This window comes from Plectropomus leopardus, chromosome 16, assembly GCF_008729295.1.
Source record: "Plectropomus leopardus isolate mb chromosome 16, YSFRI_Pleo_2.0, whole genome shotgun sequence".
Taxonomy (NCBI): Eukaryota; Metazoa; Chordata; class Actinopteri; order Perciformes; family Serranidae; genus Plectropomus; species Plectropomus leopardus.
The window spans coordinates 14,277,182-14,293,959 of record NC_056478.1 but is presented as its reverse complement, the minus strand read 5'-3'; the positions used below and the strand labels follow the sequence as shown (position 1 = coordinate 14,293,959).

Below are 16,778 nucleotides of genomic sequence, written 5' to 3'. Positions count from 1 at the left end.
CCGATTATTCTCTTTTACTGAATAAAGGTCAATTGGCTCTTGTGTTTTCACATAAAAACAACAACTCTGTTATATTATATTAAGCGACTGAAACACTGGTTGTAAAATGATATACAGAAGTTGAGTAACAGATAAAAGTCTGCTTCCCTTTGGAATTTATTTTTTACGTCTTAAGCTGTCGTAAAGAATAAAGTTTGATATCCTTGCAGGAGCTAACGTGAAGTGAAAAACTGAATAGACTGAAAGTGAACAGCTCTCAAAATGAATAGACTCATCTCACAAGCTTTTGAGCAGCACAGTATTATCGTCATGGTTACTTAAAATCCAATGAAATGTTAGCAGGGGGTCTCAGACAAAGTACCCTGTTTAAGCTGAGTGTTTTTGGCAGCTGTGGGTTTTTGACGTTTTGTCCTACAGGGAGACACGGAGGATTAAGGGAACACATGTTTAACAGTACATGCCCTCTCTTTCACCCTCATCCTTTCGTCAATCCTTCAAACATTTACTTGGTTAATCACCTTTTCTCTCCATCTTTTTGTTTCCCCCTTTCCTTTACACTCTTTTGTCCTCTCTTCTATTTGTTTTTCATTTCCCCTTCTGCACTTCCCCAATTTCCACGTCCGTCTTCTCCTCCCGGTGTTCACCCCGCCACCCCTCACCCATCTTGGCCTCCTAGAGAGAGCAGCGAAAGAGCCTGAGGGAGCTCAAAATGTGGCTCAACCAGCTGGAGAGAGACGCAATACAGGCTCAGGAGACTGAGGGCAATCTCGCTCAACAGTACCAGGTTTGTGTGTGTGTGTGTGTGTGTGTGTGTGTGTGTGTGTGTGTGTGTGTGTGTGTGTGTGTGTGTGTGTGTGTGTGTGTGTGTGTGTGTGTGTGTGTGTGTGTGTGTGTGCGTGCGTGCGTGCGTGCGTGCGTGCGTGCGTGCACATGGAGTCTAAACTGGGCACACTGGGCACAGACGCTCCTATTATTAACTTAATCAGTGGCATTACACTGTGGGGATCAGACAGCAGCCGTCATATTTTCAGTCAATCTGGCTTATTCCACCAAGCCTCGGGATACTTTCCATATTCAGCAGCATGCAGGATACCCCCCATTTTCTTCACACACTATTAAGAAGAGTGGGAGAAGCCAGAGTGAGGGACAACATTCAAAGGTGTTGAGAAACATATTTTATGAGGGTCTGATTAGATACAAGAGGGACAACAGAGTGACCGTGAAGAGAGCACTGGTTTTGATGTCTCTATACAGTAATGTGAATGTTTTTGGAGCTTTGAATTATGAACAGATTTTTACTTCTTTTTCTTCAGTTATTCAAAAGTCTGCATGTCCAGTTGGAGATGAGAAGGAAGCAGGTGGAAGGAGCTTTGCAGTCAACTCAGAAGGATGGGATGCTGACAGTTGACCAGGCTCTGGTCAAACAGGCCTGGGAAAGAGTCTCTAACAGGGTGAGAGAAGCAGGAGCCACCTCCTCAAAGGTTTCCAGACAGATTTCAACCAACAATGACAATGTTTACCTGCACAAAAATTAAATTTTAACCACTTTTCCGAATATGACAATATTCTGAATTTGTAATGGGTTGTAAACAGCGTTTTGATATTCTGAATTAGGCCTTGTCCCAAATGTAGCATTTCCTGATTAGACATGTGGGATATGAGGATATAATTTTGGTCTTAGGAGCATTATTTTGGCATGTATACAGTGAAGCATCCAGAATGTTTATTTCACTTGGGATTTTTAGCATAGTTTAAAACACATAGCATCTTGCCTGTTTATGGCCAGCGTTGTGCCTTGTGCACAAACCAACTTGCCAACTGTGTGCAAGGCTGTGGGGTAGAGATGCATGCCCAAAAAAGCCCGGATTTCTGGTAGGTAGGGAAAAAAGCCTACTTTTGGAACGTTATGAAAGACTTGGTTATTAACAGGTTTTTAGATATGCACAAATATTGCAGCAGCAACCTTTTGATTTTGATAATGCATGGCTGCATGTAAACTGGAATATTAGTGGAATATTTATTTTCATTAACCTTGTAAGCAGCTGAGTCAATGGCATAGATTTTGTTCGAACATTTGGGAGACAAGTATGAAACGTTGGGGGTCCCATGCTAGAAAATTTTGAGCACAAACATTACATTTTCTGCATTTTGGTGAGTTTTTATGCCCCAGTAGGGGCAAAAGAACAGAACATTTTGTGCATGTAAACATATTCACTGTCATGTTACATGTGTTTTTGGAGCGCCAGGGCAACAGTCACCAGTCTGTCAGAGACGTCGCTGACTCGTATAGTTTTATTGTTTGATGGCTTTTTGTCTCCCACTTATTAATAATTTATCTTAATTCAATTAAGTCACAAACCGAAGCAAAAGCAGTCCATATAAATGAGCCTCACAGTCTTTTTGTTTTCAGCATGTGATTACCAGTTTTTATTGTAATTGTTTTATCTGTAATGTGTTTTCACTTTGGAGCTTTAATTGGGGTTTTAAGGTGACTTATTATAATTTTTCATTATGCCGTGCAGTGAGCTGGACAATGACAATCTGCTCATTGTGTTTCTATTTTTGTCTCCTCAACTCTTCATTTTTGCAGCTCCTGGACTGGCATCTGCAGCTGGACAGGTCTCTGCCGGCTCCTCTGGACATGGTGGGGGCATGGCTGCATGAGGCTGAAGGAGCTCTGCGACAAGAGATCATCGTCCATCAGGCGCATGATGTGACAGCTAGCACTGTCCACAGGGCTCTGGAGCAGCACAAGGTTAGCCTTTGAGACAGGAGATGCAAAACAGAAAGGACTGCTAGGTGTTGGACAAAGCGTTGGCATTATTCAGTTCATGTTTTAGCAACAAATTCACTCTGTTTTGAGACTAGTACCCAGCTAGTATAGGTTCTTTTACTCTTCTCTAAAATGCTCTGATCAGAAACCTATTTTTTGATCAGTCTTTATGAGTGTTTGTATGTTGTGTGTATTTATACTGTGCAGGATGTGTTGAAGAGCCTGGAAAGACACCAGCAGGTCTTTCAGAGGATCCATAAAGACAGAAGTGTTGATGGAGTCCCTGTTCCCCCAGACCAGCTTCAAGACATGGCTGAAAGGTAATTAAGAAGCTGCCAGTCTCTCTCTAAAGTTTAATATTCTGCTTTTCAGAGGAGAAGCAGAATGTGAGGGTCAAGCTGCAGGTCTGATGTCTTTTTTTTTAAACTTTGTCTTTTTTCAGGATGAATTTTGTCTCTACATCTTCTAGCATCCATCTGTCTAGAATGGAATTCTTGGAGAACAAACACCACATGCAGGCCTTCCTCACTCTGGCCGAGTCCAAGCTCAAATCCTGGATCATAAAATATGGCCGACAAGAGTCTGTGGAACTGATGCTCCACAATTATGTTGTAAGCTCAGGCTTTGTTTCACTCATGTGCATGATGTGTTGAAATGTTAATTAAATCTTCAGAGTTCCTATGCAGACAAAAGTAAAGAAACTGAAAATTAGAGATCATTGAAAAGAAGTCACAGGGTTATAAAAGTAATTCCTTCTACTTAGTGTATGACTACTGGTTTTATTTCTATACACTCATTATGGTGATACTGTCAACGTTGTCTCCTCAACATGTGGTAATACTTTCTTTTTTGTTTCTGTGTTTATCAGACGTTTGTGGAGAAGCAACATTTCTTTGAAAATTACGAGGCATTGTTTCAGTCCCTGAAACAATCTGCTGATGCCTATGTCAGTGCTGACAGCTCAGGTGAGAAGTCAAAATGTATACAGTCAATATATGACTTGATATGTAATATACTGAATAATCTTCTTTGTTCAGGTGTATAATATGTTTCTGTGTACTCTGTGTTTTTTTTTTATTAACTAACTAATTTATTTATTTCTTAACTCAGACCCTACTGATAACTGTTAAGTAATTGCATTTAGGAGCTGCTGATGTGGATAAAATCTTCCGTGAAGGTCTAAGTAATTTTATGTCATGAAATCTCAAGATTGTGATACAGTTAATTTTCCAGAAAATCAAGGTTCAGTCTTGCAGAAAGTGCAGCAGAAAGAAACAATCTCGAACAGATTTATTTCAAATAAAATACAGAAATGTCTGTTTTTGACTATTCCAGCAAATTCCTGTAAATATTTCACAAATGAAGGTTCTTTATAATTTCAATGCCAAGGTCACACAAAAATCCAATATTGCAACAAAGCAGTCGTGCTCAGTGATGCAGTGATTAAAGCCACGTGATTGCCCACAATAGTCTAATACAATGAGATATTACAGGGATAGATATCTCACTGCAAATGATATGGAAAAATCTTGAAACATTTGCAAATTTATATCATCTCACAGTTGCCAGATTTTAAAAACCTATTTGCATTCTTGTCCTTTGCATGTTGCTTTTATCTGAAATTAAGTGGCACTAAATATCTCAGCACTGTAAACATAATTCAACTTTATTCTCTATCATTGGCTCGATAACTAGTGAGGCTTTCTATTCAGCAGCTCAGTCTTTCTCTGTCTGGCTTTGCGGCTCGGTAGAAGGGGAGAGTCTGCAGGCTACAGCTAAATGAGGTTCCTCCACTCCCAGCTCTCAGTGGGGAATACGACCCCATTTGCCAGTTAGGGGCTGCTCCACTTCTGCAGGTCTCTGGGCGCAAACTGAGTTAGCTTGTTGGTTTCATTAAGTTTCAGGGTTGTGCTGCTTTAGGGTATGCAGAGCGGAGAAGTGAGGTATGGCGAGAAATCAGGACATCTGAGGCTTGATTGGTCGACCCTATAAATGAAGTGCCCCCACCACCACCACCACCATTACTGCATTAGCCCTGTTGGTAGTTAGCAGACTCAGCTCTGATTGGCTGATGAGAGATCATTCGGATCTTTTTAAAGCTCTGGTTTGAGGTTGTAGCAAACTGAGGCAGGAGAGGAGGATAAGGGGTTTGATATGTCATGATCTACTGTTTAAAGGCATAGATCTATCTGATTAATGTGTATTTGAAACTGGATATTGGTATTTGCTGGAGTCATTTATCAGCCCCACAGTGGCTGACAATAGTTAGTGGTACAGGACTTCTGAGACCAGAGCGTTTGTACCAGTGAAGTGGAACACACAAGCAAATATAATACATCTCCCTATAGTGAGAGTTTTTGGGGTCAGAGACTTGTCTGCAAAGGCATGTAGCTCCATCAGTCTTTATGTGCTTTTTGTTTGCTGTTTCTATGAAAATGTGTTATATTTCCTGTGCCTTCAAGTGAGGCTGTGTAACTTTTGCTGAACAGTGGTCACAAGTGATTATGATAAAACAGTGTTTGTCTAAACATTAGCTAACATTGTCATGTCCCACTTGTCTTACCAGAACAAGTAATTCTGTGGCTGCAAAACCTCTTAGTGTTTGAATTTAGCACAAGAGTTTTTTTATGGACTCATGAAGTTAAGTTTTTTGTGTAAGAGAAAGATGTTGTTGTTTCATAGAATATGGTCTCCCTCAGACCCCAGAAAAAATCAAAATAAGTTGGCATGCACCAGTTAGTACCAACAATGTTCTGCTGTCGTGTCGGGAAGGGGGCATAAAAATGCTCCAAAGTTGTGTTAAATTTTGGTAAGGGAGAGTGGTATTAGGGGCTGTTCATTATTTATGAGAGGGAGAGGGTGGTGAAGAACAGGTGAGACACATCAAATAATATTTTAAACACTGGGGAGGGAGTAATGTTTTTGATTTGGCATAGTGGCTGGCCTGCTGAGGTCGAATAATAATAAAACCAGTACAAAGCGCTGTTAATGCAGGAGCCTGTCCTCATCACTTCAATTCAGTATTGAAGATAAGTGTGTTTATGATGTATGCTGTTAACACTGTTTAAGTGTGACTAGTATTGTTAGCAGGCACTCAAACAACAGTATTAGTAGTAGAGGTATTCACAGTCCTATTCATAGTGCTTTGGGTAGAAGTATTACTATTGCTGTCATTGTTGATGTTGTTATTGCTGATTTATGTCTCCTCCAGTGGACGAGGGCGAGATGGGAGTGCGCAGGTTCATGCGTGAGGTGGTGACTCAGTGGAGGAGTCTGTCCATGGAAGTGCGCAGTGTGAGGAGCATGCTGGAGGAGGTGCTGTCCAACTGGGAGAGATACAGCTCCACTGTAGCCTCTTTACAGGCCTGGCTGGAGGATGCAGAGGAAGCTCTAAGCCAGCCAGAAAACACAAAACGGGTACGAGCTTGACTCTTAATATCCCAGGAATCCCCACCATATAGTCAAAAGTTGATTTTTTTTCTGTGCACAGATTAAGATTCCCCTCCTTCATATGTGCATTTATTTGATGGACTCAAATGCCTCAGAGTAGTAGCAATCAAATCCATGGCAGCCCAATTTCAAGCATTTGGTCTTCTAAGTGGAATCCTATTAGCAGTCTCCACTCAAGTATCAAATGATCTCCTTGACTTACAACAAGCCACTACGGATATGTCGGTTGTCACATTGCCATGGTTACCTCAGATTCACATCCCCACCAAGGATTAGACAGCTAATTACCCCAGTTTTTTTATTGTCCGTCCTTTGTTTCTCTCGATGAATCCCTTTCTTTGTCTCTTTTATGATTATCTTTCTTTGTTTCTTTCTTTGACACTCATTCTTTGTGTTGTTCTTTGTTTCTCTCAATTTCCTTGTCTGGGTTTCTTTCTGTCTCTTTAATGAGTCTGTCTCTCATCCAGGAGTTTTTTAGGATCCTCAGTCACTGGATGGAGCAGCACGCAGCCATGAACGACGCAGGAAATTTCCTCATTGAGACGTGTGATGAGACCGTGTCGCTTGATCTCAAGCAGCAGCTACTTCTTTTAAACGGACGATGGAGAGACCTCTTCCTGAAAGTCAAACAAGTAACAAACAAAACCACCTGATACAAATACAACCACACACAATGCACATACACGTACAATAATACTGAATATTAAAGAAAACACAGAATTTGATTAAACAGTATTTCTAGGTCACAAGATGAAGAAATTTAAGTTTTATTTTATTTTGAATTAATTCTACTTTTGACCTGAGCCCCAAAAAGGTACGTATCTTAATAAAATTAATCCTAAAGTTTGTATTATCTTTCTAATATTGCAGTATGCTCGTGCAGATGAACTGGAGAAGTGGAGAAAAGACCATCTAAAGGCTGTGTTGGCCCTGAAAGAGCTGCTGGACACAGCAGAGGCCAAGCTCAATGTCTCCATCCAGGTGTCTTTCCTCAACGTTAGAGCCTTTCTGCAGGATGTGGAGGTGAAAAAACAAAACTGACAGATTTTCTATCATATTTTGAAGATATATAATGCAGAAATTGTCAGTTACTGGTGAGCAAATGTGAAAGCCAACCCCAGATTCACCCTTGTTTTGGAACTATTTTTGTGAACAGCACAAATTACATGGAATCCATCTTCACAAATCTGATCTTTGACACTTTTCTGTGGTCGTAAAATCAATACAGGTCTGATTTTTTTTTTTACAATTGAACCTCAGTCTGAACAGTCATATTGTAATTGATGCAACTTTTACGTCACTGTAGATCAACATTCTTCACAACTCTGTGCAGAAAGGAGTCACACGCTGAGTACAAACATGGAAGACAGCTAGTTAAAAGTACCCCTTCACATCCTGAAATTTTGGACGATATCTGTTTCAGTTTAGACATTCATGCCAAAATACCGTTGCTCCTGGCTCTGACTACGCATCCACACAATCCTCCGTACTGAAGTAGCCATAGCTCCACAAAAAGCCATAATTAAAAAGTTATGATCAATAAATATGAACTGAGCACTAAGGCTTGCTGTGTTAACGTAGCCTTAGGTCACTGATTCATTATCATTTGGACTGTAAACACTTGCCTTAGACTCAGTTCAGGTGTAAAATAGCCCACATTGACATTTAGAATATTTTTTGGCATTGAGGTGGATAAGAAAACTCCCCAGGCCAAAACAAACTATAGAAAATGATGTAATCATCCGTCCCAGCTGTGGTACTTCCTAGTGAGCTTATGCTCTTAAACTTTTATGAAAGAGTTACTAAATGCTTTATGTCACCGCTGTTTTGAGGTCAGAGTTGAAGAAGACCTTTTTTTTTTCAAAGCAGCTTTGATGAAAGCACATTCAATTTAAGGATGTCTAAGATGACCCTTTGCCTCCACATCTCATCTCAGAATACCAAGCAAAAGGTTGTTGCCATGGAGACACAGTACAAGTTGGCTGCCCGCAGTGCTCAGCTCCTTGCCAAGGATGCGCCACAGGATGAGGCTGCCAGGGTCATGGCCACTATAGCAACAGCCAAAGGTCAGCTGAGTAAGGTAGGTATCATTTTAGGCCAAAACATGAGAATGAAATCTTACTCGAGTCTGTCTTTGGAAGCAACACTCTTACTTTTCCCTCTTTGGTGAGACTTTTTTACTCTTATGTCTTCATCACACATTTTCATGTCACCATTTAACAGCCTACTATTTTTCTCCAGGTGAGAGAGCGGTGTCCCTCCCTTGTGAGGGAGTGTCATGTTCTTCTGCCACTGTTGGAGGAGATGGAGAAACACATCACTGCTTTTTACCAAGCCCTGGAGCGGGCCAGTCGCATCACCTCTGCTGACAGGGACCCAGACACACAGACGCAGACTCAGCAAAAACAGAAGTGGCAGGTAAGATGTGATCATACCGAATAGACTGAACTGAAATGGTCACCAGATTTAAAAGAAAATCTTGCTTTTCTTATTTTAGTAGTTTTTCGTCATCAATCTCTACACATTCAGTTTTCAGGGTTTCCTACATATTGATTTATTTGTGGCAGGTCGCCATTATCAAAACATCTGCAACTGCTAATGAATTTTGTATTCTTTAACGAAGACTGTTCACTAGGAGCGCTATTGGAATATAACTACCATTTGGTTATGCATTGAACCACATTCTCGGGGTGCAGAGTGTACTCTGGGCACAGATGGATCAGCAGACCGTTAGGCGCAGTTAAAACGATTAACAGTTCCACCCCACGACTCAAAGGTCTTCAAATTGCTGCTGAGGAAAAAAAATCATAACAATTCCATTAGCGCTCTGTTCAGCAAAAACAAGACGTAGTTGCCAAATATTAATGAAAATAAAAGTGTCTCCCACAAACACATTGAAGGAATTTCCCCAAATTCAGCACAAACTACACCAAAACTTTGGTGGTCAAAAGTCACTGTGACCCCACAAAACATGTTTAGGGCTATAATTCATATATTACATTCATACACTTATGGCAAAATTTGTTTTGCAATTTCACACAAATGTCTAACAGGATAAAATGATGAAGTGATGACATTTTTTATCCAAAAGGTAAAAGCTCAACTTTACTGTGACATCATAATGTTTTGTAAGACACTGAATTGGTGACACTAGTTTTGGGTGCCCACCTTGAAACTGTGCTGGTGGTATAGATCTTCTGTGCTTCTGGGTTGAAGATATGTGTGGAAAATCCATGTTTGAGAATATGTAGCTTCTTTGCAGCAACATCCGTATTTGAAGGACTGTCTTCTGTTATGGCTGCATGAATGTTACCTGCAACTTGAGTGGTTGGCGAAGGCAAACGTCGGTAAAACTAGTTGTCTGATTGTTACTCAATTGCTGATGTATGAGAAAAGTGTAGAAATATTTGAATACACTGTTATCAACACACGTCCATACTTGTTGCCATTTTGATCCCAATTTCCTTAGGATTTGCTAAACCAGCAGCAAAGCTGTAAACGCTGTCTGTCAGTGATTGAGAGGAATCACCACACCCTGCAAAGGGCACTCTCCACCAGTAAGGCGCTCCGTAACTTCGACCTGTCCCTGCTGCAGAAAAGAGTGTCTGAAATACAGGGCTCAGCGCAGGTAAGTGTTTAACATACATGTGCATGTACACATACCAGTATGCCACACAGAAACCGCATTACACACAGCGCTGATTATATTAATAAGATTACAAGAACATCAAAACACCCAGGAGGCAGGAGCAGTGCAGATTAGACTTACTCATGTGTCTCGCTAGTCATTTGCTTGACGTTAAACAAATAATGTAATTACACCATATTACCGAAGAGACCAGTTACAATCACCACTACCTACTGTCCGTCCTCTCAGGCTTTGCTTAAGGAGGTTGGGGAATGGAGACGGCAGGAAGAGGCCAACAACTGCCTGAGGAGGAGGTTTGAGGAATCAAGACAGGAGCTGGAGAGAGTGCTGAAGAAAGCTCAGAGCTGCTTGAGGGAGACTGGAGATGCCGAGGAATTACTGAAGAAACACAGTGTAAGAACAAACCTATAACCTTCTGCTGGAAGTAGAGGACATTTGTGAAGGGTACAGCTCATCTGTAGAAAATATTGACTGCTAAGAACTAGTTGCAGCATTTAATATTGGAGCAAAACAGAACTCAAAATACAACTGTAATGTCTGGTACACATTTTACAAGAATCAAGCCAATTTTTGGCCAGGTTCCCCCCTCATGACGATGGTTGACAAAGCCCTGATTTTGGAGGCTTCTAAGATCATTTTGCTAGATTTTCCAGTGATGTGATGTATGTTTTTTGTTGTAGTTTCAAATCTTTATTTAGAATTAGGACTCCTAGAAAAAGAAAACAAAGCAAAAGAGAAGACAAACCCAGAACAGAAAGAAAGAAAGAACGAAAGAAAAATACAAGGGGGTCGATCAGTCAAGAAACAGTTAGGATTGAAGAGAGTTAAAGAATGTCAAAAAAGGTGTGAGGTATATTGAGAGGGTGTTTTACATCTCTGAAACTCTATCCTGGCTGCACAGATTTTTAAATCGCAAATATTTAACATGTTCAATATTTATCTCGAGGGAGGGAAATACCTGGGATTACCTGTGGTCCCACAGGTCTCAGATGTTTTAATGCAATATCTAATAGAATTCAAATCAGAATTCACTCACCTCAAGCTTGTGCTGTAACACGTCCAGTCCACACCACACTGTCTCCATGATTTCTAATCAGCACTACTAATACTGTTAAATTCATTGTCACGTCATAGGGACGATAACCACAGCACGATAGGACGATAACCCCCCCCCCCCCAAAAAAACCCAAAAAAACAGCACCTCTTAAACCATTTACGTTTCTTTCAATTCTCGTTTGTCTCTTTCAAGTTTAATTGTTTAATTTAGACTTTTTCTCTACCCCCAGCATATTTTGAGTGCAATTCATTTCCTCCCCAATAGGCATAACAAAGAAAGTTAAAGATGAAACTGACATGTGGCATTTTTATTTCCCTGATTTTCTCTATATATTGTTGTAATGTTGTTATTGTGAATTTGACAATTGACATTTGATAATTTGATATTCTGACAGCCTAAACATGTCTCTGTATGTGTGGGGTCTTTTACATTTTTAACATCTGTTAAGATTTTAGAGATCTTTTTATTGGGGCCAGCCTGTCTTGTTTTGTCCTTAAAACAAAAGAAAGAGATAACCTTAAGTCAAGACTTGCTTTTCTCTCTCTTAGCGCTTGTGTTTTTTTCTGCACAGGATTTTTTTGGCCAACTGGACCAGCGGCTGTTGAGTGTGTTCTTGAAGGCGTGCGATGAGTTGACGGACATCCTTCCCCAGGAGGAGCAACAGGGGCTTCAAGAAACTGTCCGCAGGCTGCACAAACACTGGAAGGTGAGGGGTCACCGTGCTTTAACACTCACTAATTACTGTACGTCTCTGGAGGCGCTTAGCCGATACTTCATGAACTTAACCAGGAAGACCCTTGAATTTGATAGAGTTCCCTCTGGTATGTTTTTAATTAACCTGGACTAGTTAGATTAAAACCCCAACCCTCTCAGTGTTTACTTACAGTCTCTAGAGGATATTTTATATTTTATTGTCTCTAACAGTTTTGGGGATGATACAACATGAGACTGAAACTCATGTGTATTTCAGCGCATATCTTATCTCTCATGCTCTGTATCTTCGCTGTCTTTTTTACAGGACATCCAGGGTGAAGTACCGTCTCACCTGCTCCGTCTGAAAGTGGATGCGGAGCGAAATCGAGTGGCTATGATTTTACAAGACTGTAGAGCAGAACTGGACAGAGAAATGCAGGCCCTGTCTGGCACCTGCACCAGTGAGCGAGTGATCAAAGAGCACAGAGTGAGCCTCAGATTTGGTAGAAACTTTAAAAAGATTAAAACCAGAAGTAAGAGTAAAAAAAAAAGGGGATAAAATCACTTAATGTCATCTTCATCATCATTCCTTCTCTCTTATCTCCAGACGTTTTTCAGGGAACGCAAACCTCTGACTTTGTGTGAGAAGAGGATTAGAAACATGGAGGATCTGTGTCATAAGCTGCCTGACAACCACCCGGCTTATCGAACGCTAGACTCCACCAGGAGGGCTGTAGAGGAGGTTACAGAGCAAATCAAAAGCACCCACCTTAAACTGGAGCACCACCCTGATAAATGGAAAGAGTGGAATGAGAGGTAAAAGTCGTGAAAAACTCAAAGTCCTTACAGTATCTCCATCTCCCTGAAGTCTGACATTTTCATCACTGAAGAGGGTTAAAGTAGCTGTTTCTTTTTCAGGTTCTGTGAGCTCTCTGATTGGCTCTCATCTCAGAGGACGCAGGTGAGGCTCTTGAGAGAGACAGCAAGAAATTCCAGCCATCAGGAGCACGTTGATGCTGCTGTTCAGGTTAGTTAGCACCACTGGCGAATAAAATATTTGCTGCTGTAGGCGTAGAGATAAGTTTATGAATCAGTCTCAGTAAACACTCATTCCTTTTTTTTTTTTGCTTTCACCATTTTCAGACACTGCAGGAAGCGGTAGATGCCCGAGAGGAGAGCCTTTTGTGGCTTAAGAGTCGTCTTGCTGGGCTGTCCGAGGTCAGCTCTGAACTGGAGGTCCAGAGACAGAGAACAGCTCTGGCCAAACTTTCAACTGACCTGCGGGCGCTCTTTTCGTCACTCTGTCAGGTATTATGAAATATACCAAATGCTACAAATGTCTCTCTTACCTCAACAAAATCCTCCTGTCTGATCCCCTTCCTCCCTGATTCACAGTGGGGTGAAGAGGGCTCAGCTATGTTCCAGTACGAGGAGCTAAAGGAGGAAGTGCGTGGCGCTCTGGACGAGGTTCTGAGAGTGAGAAGGGAGGCTGAGGAGCAGACCAGCAGGATCCTGGATGCTGAGGCCCTGGAGGAGGCCAAACAACTTTACCTTATTCACCAGGTGTGTATAGTTCAGAGGCAGGAGAATGGTGATTTGTTTTGAATAAATTCTGTGTATTTATTTATTTATTTTTTCAGAATATCTATAGGAAATTTCCTTCCAAACAAATATGCCCGTACAATCTTAAGTGCAAGCAAACAAATAACTTAACAGCCCCTGAAAGTCTTAGTTTTGTTGACCTCTAGTGATTTAACTTCTTTCAAGGGTTTCCCACAGAAAAGTTGTTGGTCCAAGTGGCAACCATCTTAAGATAGAGACCTGTAGTCAGGTGTTTTTTTTTTTTGGAGTGTAACGTTAATTAGCCCTCTTCAAGGCTCTTATTAGCCAGTGACAGCAACAAACAGCTCACAGGAGGCTTAATGGGCAGTTGCCCAGATGTGCTAGTTCTGCTGTGGTAGTTCTGCAAAACCCTTATCTGAATCAGAGGTGAAACAAGCTTAAAACTTTCTTCCAGAGAGGGCAGAAAAGAGTTAAGCATCCACTTCCAGTCATGGATATTATGCTGTCATTTTGCTGTCGTCTGACATGTTATTTTCTTTTCTTTGTGTTTGTGTCAGCACCACCTGAAGCGCTTGCATGCCAATAGGAGAGAGGCAGAGCTTCTGGTGGCCCACTGCCGCCAGCTGCAGAAAGGGGAGGGGCTCAGTCAGTCTCTACGGGAGCTGGAGGGAGCTTTTAGAGAAGTCGACCACAAATCAGCAGCAAAGGAACACAACCTGCAGGTAGACCAAGCCTGGATTTTTCTCATGTCTGCATGTGTTGGTTCCCACACACGGCCTTGCAATGATCATTGATTGGTCCATGTTGAACCTTAACTAGATATTGATTGTTGTGTGGTTTGTTAATTTTGTTTGAGTCTGTTGTCTGGGGAGCTGTTTACATACTTTTATCACTGTCCTTCAATTGATCGGAAAATCAACGTGCTTCTACATGAACAAGGAAAAAAACATTTTCAAAGGGAAAACCCACCTGAAACATCTTAAAAGAAAACTCCAAACATCAGATATAAATGTTACTGGCTTTGGTGTCTGTTTTTCTGACTGAATCAAGGTCAAAGATTCATATCAGACGGACCCATTTACACAAGTGTTAAGAAATTGACAGTAGAGGATACAGAGATAGAAGGTGCATTTTGTTATCCCTTGTAACAATTTAGTGCAGTTATCAAGAGTTTAATTCAGGTCAGATACTATTTGGGTCACTTTGGTACACTGAATGATATTAAACACTACAGTACCCACCAACTCTGTGTAAATTTGGTATTGTCTGTATAAAACTCTGCCCGCTGTCATTATTTTGCTATTTCTTTATCATCCTAAGGCAACTCTGAGCTCCTGGCAGAATTTTGAAGCAGAAAGAGAAACTGTGTGGAGGTTTATCAGTAATACCAACAATGAGCTGCACAAAGAGCTTATTTTCAACAGCCTGGACAGCCTGAAAACTGAACTGGAGCATAACAAGGTGTGTATATATACACACACATGCTGTGTGTATTCATGTGTATAGTGTGTGCTGTGTATTTGCTCATACAATACATTGGCTTCTTTCTTGCCTGTAGGAGCTCCTCCCAAAGGTAGAGGAGTTTTCTGTGCAAGCTGATCTCTTACTGGAGAAGGCAGCAGATATTCAGCTTGGCCCAAAGAATCAGACTCTTCTTCTACAGCAGGCCCAGTCCACCAGAGAAGCAGTCACACAACTGCAAGACCACCTCAACAAGAAGTATGTCGCATCTTTATACTGTCACCTCCTTAAACCAAAGTCAAATTTTCAAGTTTAATAAGGAAAAAATCAATCAATACATCATGTGTGCTTGTTTGTTCTCATCCCTACAGCACAACTAGATATGAGTATAGTGTATTTTTCTAAAAGGTTCTTGTCTGATCTTTTGTGTTGTAGTGCTGTCCAGCTGGAGATGATGTGTATGTGGTGGGAGCGCTTCAGCAGCGAGTCAGAGGCCTTCTCTCTGTGGATCAATGAGAAAGAGACAGAGCTGGAGGCTGTCGACTCTGCCTCATCTTTAGATCCTCTGGACAAACACATCAGCACAGTGGAGGTATGTCATGTATCTCATTCTTACCGAAAAGTTTTATTTTTTAACACTAACGCCTGTTCCTAAGATACAGCAAGTCAGCAAACTCTAGCAGATGGAGCATGAATAACTGTCAAAATATACTATGAACTAAAGCTATGTTCAGGAAGCTAGTTGAGCCTTGATTGAGCCCAGTGAACAGCTTGCTGTTGCTCTGAAAATAGGCTGAGGATGCACAAAGCTTTGCAAAGATAGAGTCAGCGTGAGCATTTTTCAGGGAAGCAGCACATCACTTAGCCTATTTGCTAACACTTGGCCAGTTTAGGACGTCTTCATTCAGAAAAATTGAATCAGTCTGATGTTTGTTTGCTTGTTCACTTGTTTGCATAACGTCCAGTTAAGAGATGTGATACTGACTGCACAGAGTAAAGCAATATTTTCACAACTCCTTCAATCCTTTTCTGGTAGTCACAAATAAATATGCACCATATACACATTTTTTGTAGCTATAAGTAAAATGAGTCAGAATTGCTGTCTGCCCTTGTGCCTGCAGTTTACAGTATCAGTGTGACCCAAGGGTTATTAAGATTAAGATGAAATAAGATTAAATTTTAATGTAACTCCAAGGGGAAATTGGGTCAGAGCAGCAGCGAAGACTAGGATATAGAAAATAAATTGATCATATTGAGGGGACTATAATCTTGGCTTGCCAGACCTCAGCCTTGTCAGTCACATAGAGGTCTAGAGAAAAAAATGTCAAAAAGTATTTGGGATAACAGGGCTTAAGAATTCCTGTGGCAGCAGTATGATAAGTTGTGAGTTTGAAAACATTTTGCCTTCAGAAACAGCACAGCCAGTTTTCTTTCCTGCACACTTTCTGTGCTTGGATTTTTCCACGAACCTTCAGAGACTTTTCTCTATGACAGATAAAGGAACTTGTAGAAGATAAAACATAACTAAGTCTGTATCAGGCCAATGAAGAGGCACGAGAGAATTGGCAGTGTGTTATCAAGTCTTTTTCTCCCACTGTAATTCATTCTGTCTTTTTTATTGTATTTTACCATGCCGTGCCTCCCATACTTTTTCCTGATTAGCATTCCTCTGCTGCTGCATCCCTGCAGGCTGTGGCAGAAGGTTTAGAGGAGAGAAGGGCAGCCCTGGCCCACATGGAGGCCGACTGTGAGGCGCTGTCGAGCTTTGTGACCCCTGGAGAGGCTGGGCGTATCCGGGCACGACTTTCACAGATGAGGCGCTGCTGGGAGGAGTTGAAGGGGAGAGCACAGCAGCTGGGGGGACAGCTCAACCAGAGCGCCTCGCACTGGCAGAGATACAATGATAACCTTGAACAGGTACACAGCAACACATGGTGGAATGGCTTGGTGAATTAATTGTAATTAAGACTTTAAAGTGCATGTGTCTTCAGTACATTTTTGTTTTAGTGTTTTTGTTTTTTGACATTATCAGGTCAAGAAAGCAATGAGTGACCTTAAAGAAAAGCTGGACTGTCCGATCACATTCTGTTCATCATCATCTGAGACCTACAAAAGCCTCCAGGATCACATGG

The 16,778-nt window shown here is 41.3% G+C and overlaps 1 protein-coding gene across 1 annotated transcript in view; it reads left to right on the top strand.

The window, feature by feature from the left end:
- syne1a (spectrin repeat containing, nuclear envelope 1a) overlaps window positions 1-16,778 on the top strand; it is a 187,184-nt gene that overhangs the window by 35,411 nt on the left and 134,995 nt on the right. Inside the window, 25 exon segments of the mRNA XM_042503721.1 lie at window positions 677-784; window positions 1,314-1,451; window positions 2,591-2,755; window positions 2,981-3,093; window positions 3,216-3,384; window positions 3,642-3,738; window positions 5,985-6,190; window positions 6,691-6,855; window positions 7,094-7,246; window positions 8,160-8,303; window positions 8,465-8,641; window positions 9,693-9,851; window positions 10,101-10,265; window positions 11,501-11,635; window positions 11,948-12,109; window positions 12,230-12,438; window positions 12,541-12,649; window positions 12,766-12,930; window positions 13,018-13,185; window positions 13,743-13,907; window positions 14,506-14,646; window positions 14,744-14,904; window positions 15,082-15,238; window positions 16,336-16,563; window positions 16,679-16,777. Of these exon segments, the coding sequence (XP_042359655.1) occupies window positions 677-784; window positions 1,314-1,451; window positions 2,591-2,755; window positions 2,981-3,093; window positions 3,216-3,384; window positions 3,642-3,738; window positions 5,985-6,190; window positions 6,691-6,855; window positions 7,094-7,246; window positions 8,160-8,303; window positions 8,465-8,641; window positions 9,693-9,851; window positions 10,101-10,265; window positions 11,501-11,635; window positions 11,948-12,109; window positions 12,230-12,438; window positions 12,541-12,649; window positions 12,766-12,930; window positions 13,018-13,185; window positions 13,743-13,907; window positions 14,506-14,646; window positions 14,744-14,904; window positions 15,082-15,238; window positions 16,336-16,563; window positions 16,679-16,777 (3,858 nt within the window).